Raw genomic sequence first — 2,185 nt, 5'->3', positions numbered from 1 at the left:
ATCAAAATCCGGTCGGCTGTCACATATTCAATAGAAGTGAGTTGAAAAACTTGCTTTACCTGACATTAACTATTGTTGTCTTAATACTTCCACTGTTTTCCTTTCCACACTCCTTTTCAATTATCGTTATCCACCACCACCACCGCCGTATTTTAATGCAAAGATTACTAATAAAACATTCCCCAAACTTCCGTTTAAAATGCCGAACTGTTCCATTCCAATGTGTTTTAGTTCGTGTTTGTCATTCGAAAGAATTCCCAGTGTTCTGTCTTTACAAACAGCAAATACTGTAATATCTATGAGAGAGAGTTGCAGATTCCTCGGCATAACGACACACGTGTATCCCCTCAGCTGGACTGGGGAGACTTGTATACAAGGGCAACTGTTGGTCTTCCATTAACAATCTTAATACACACATCATACACTCGTTCTTCTATAAGCAAGCTGTGTATTTGTCCCAGGTGAGAAGCTGCTATCAAGTTCTCACTCTGTGTCTAACAGAACAGCTTTACTGTTGTCTTGGACGACAGGAGACTTTGGAGATGTTGAAATTTGGTAAAATATAGAAAGAGTTGGCATTTCCAGCGGCCCAAAGATGTCAGTGCATGTTTTGTCCACAAGAAACACAGATGGATAAGATCCATTGTCCTGGTAAAGGTTTATATCTACAGTTTATCAATATAGAAGAAATGTTGTAAAATGTCTTCACTTTAAGTATCCTCGATATTTTCTATTTCGTTCTCTTTTCTTTCAGAATATCATATGACATTGGCATAAAAGAATATTATTTACCTGAGATCCATCAATATTTATCATCTTTTAAAGACAAATAGATGTCATACACAACAGATATAAACCTTCATCATCTAAATTAATGGTAGAATTACTGTGGAATATTGGCTCTGAACAGAATTTTTATACAAAATGCTCTCCAATTCAAAGACTGGAATTTGTATTATAATGATTTGATATCGAAATTAAAGCTGATTTACAAAGGAATTTGCAGCATCTTCAAATATTGACGAAAATCACAGTTGATAGAAATATAGCCGAAGAAATAGGAATAAAATATATAAATAAAGGGAAGAAGAACTTTTATATTTATTGTGGTGAGAGAGAAACAAGAATGGAAGACGAATTGTGTGAGAAAAAGATTAAATGTGAAGCAGAGTCTGAAATTATTGATTTACCTGATGACATACAGGAAGAGAAAGGAAAGACATTCTATCAGTGTGATATCTGTAATAAATCATTTAATCGAAATCACAGCTTAACTAGACATAAACGCATTCATACAGGAGAGAAACCTTATGTTTGTGATATCTGTGGTAAATCATTTCATGGAAATTGTGATTTAATTACTCACATACGCATTCATACAGGAGAGAAACCATATCAGTGTGATATTTGTGGTAAATCATATCACAGGAACTGTGATTTAATTACTCACAAATACATTCACGCAGAAGAGAAACCATATCAGTGTGATATCTGTAATAAATCATTCTCTCAAAAGTGTCACTTAACTACTCACAGACGCATTCATACAGGAGAGAAACCATATCAGTGTGATATCTGTGATAAGTCCTTTTGTCAAAAAGGTGATCTAAAGAATCACAAACGCATTCATACAGGAGAGAAACCATATGAGTGTGATATTTGTGGTAAATCATATCACAGGAATTGTGAATTAACTGCTCACAAGCGCATTCATACAGGAGAGAAACCATATCAGTGTGATATCTGTAATAAATCATTCTCTCAAAAGTCTAACTTCACTACTCACAAACACCTTCATACAGGTGAGAGACCATATCAGTGTGAGATCTGTGGTAAACTGTTTGCTCAAACTTGTCTGTTAAATACCCACAAACGCATTCATACAGGAGAGAAACCATATCACTGTGATATCTGTGGTAGATTATTCTCTTGCAGTTCTAGCTTATGTAGACACAAACATATTCATACAAAGGAGAGGCCATATCATTGTGATATCTGTGGTAAATCATTTCCTGCACCCAGAATCTTAACTATTCACAAACGTTTTCATACAAGAGTGAAATTGTATCACTGTGATGTCTGCAGTAAATCATTCCCTACACCTAGTGTCTTAACTAAACATAAACGTATTCACACAGGAGAAAAACCATACGAGTGCGATGTGTGTGGTAAATCATTTTCTGTG

The 2,185-nt window shown here is 35.1% G+C and overlaps 2 protein-coding genes across 2 annotated transcripts in view; both read left to right on the top strand.

Annotated features, from left to right (window-relative positions):
* Positions 1-2,185, top strand: part of LOC106868803 (zinc finger protein 239) — a 92,365-nt gene that overhangs the window by 42,715 nt on the left and 47,465 nt on the right. The gene's annotated exons all lie outside the window — the stretch shown is intronic.
* The window catches only part of LOC106879518 (zinc finger protein 239), a 6,102-nt gene that overhangs the window by 1,238 nt on the left and 2,679 nt on the right, over positions 1-2,185 (top strand). Inside the window, exon 2 of the mRNA XM_014929145.2 lies at positions 755-2,182. Within this exon, the coding sequence (XP_014784631.1) occupies positions 1,127-2,182 (1,056 nt within the window). The 5' untranslated portion in view covers positions 755-1,126. The remainder of the gene's footprint in view (positions 1-754; positions 2,183-2,185) is intronic.

This window comes from Octopus bimaculoides, chromosome 21 (assembly GCF_001194135.2).
Source record: "Octopus bimaculoides isolate UCB-OBI-ISO-001 chromosome 21, ASM119413v2, whole genome shotgun sequence".
Classification (NCBI taxonomy): Eukaryota; Metazoa; Mollusca; class Cephalopoda; order Octopoda; family Octopodidae; genus Octopus; species Octopus bimaculoides.
This window is presented reverse-complemented; position numbering and strand designations above follow the sequence as displayed.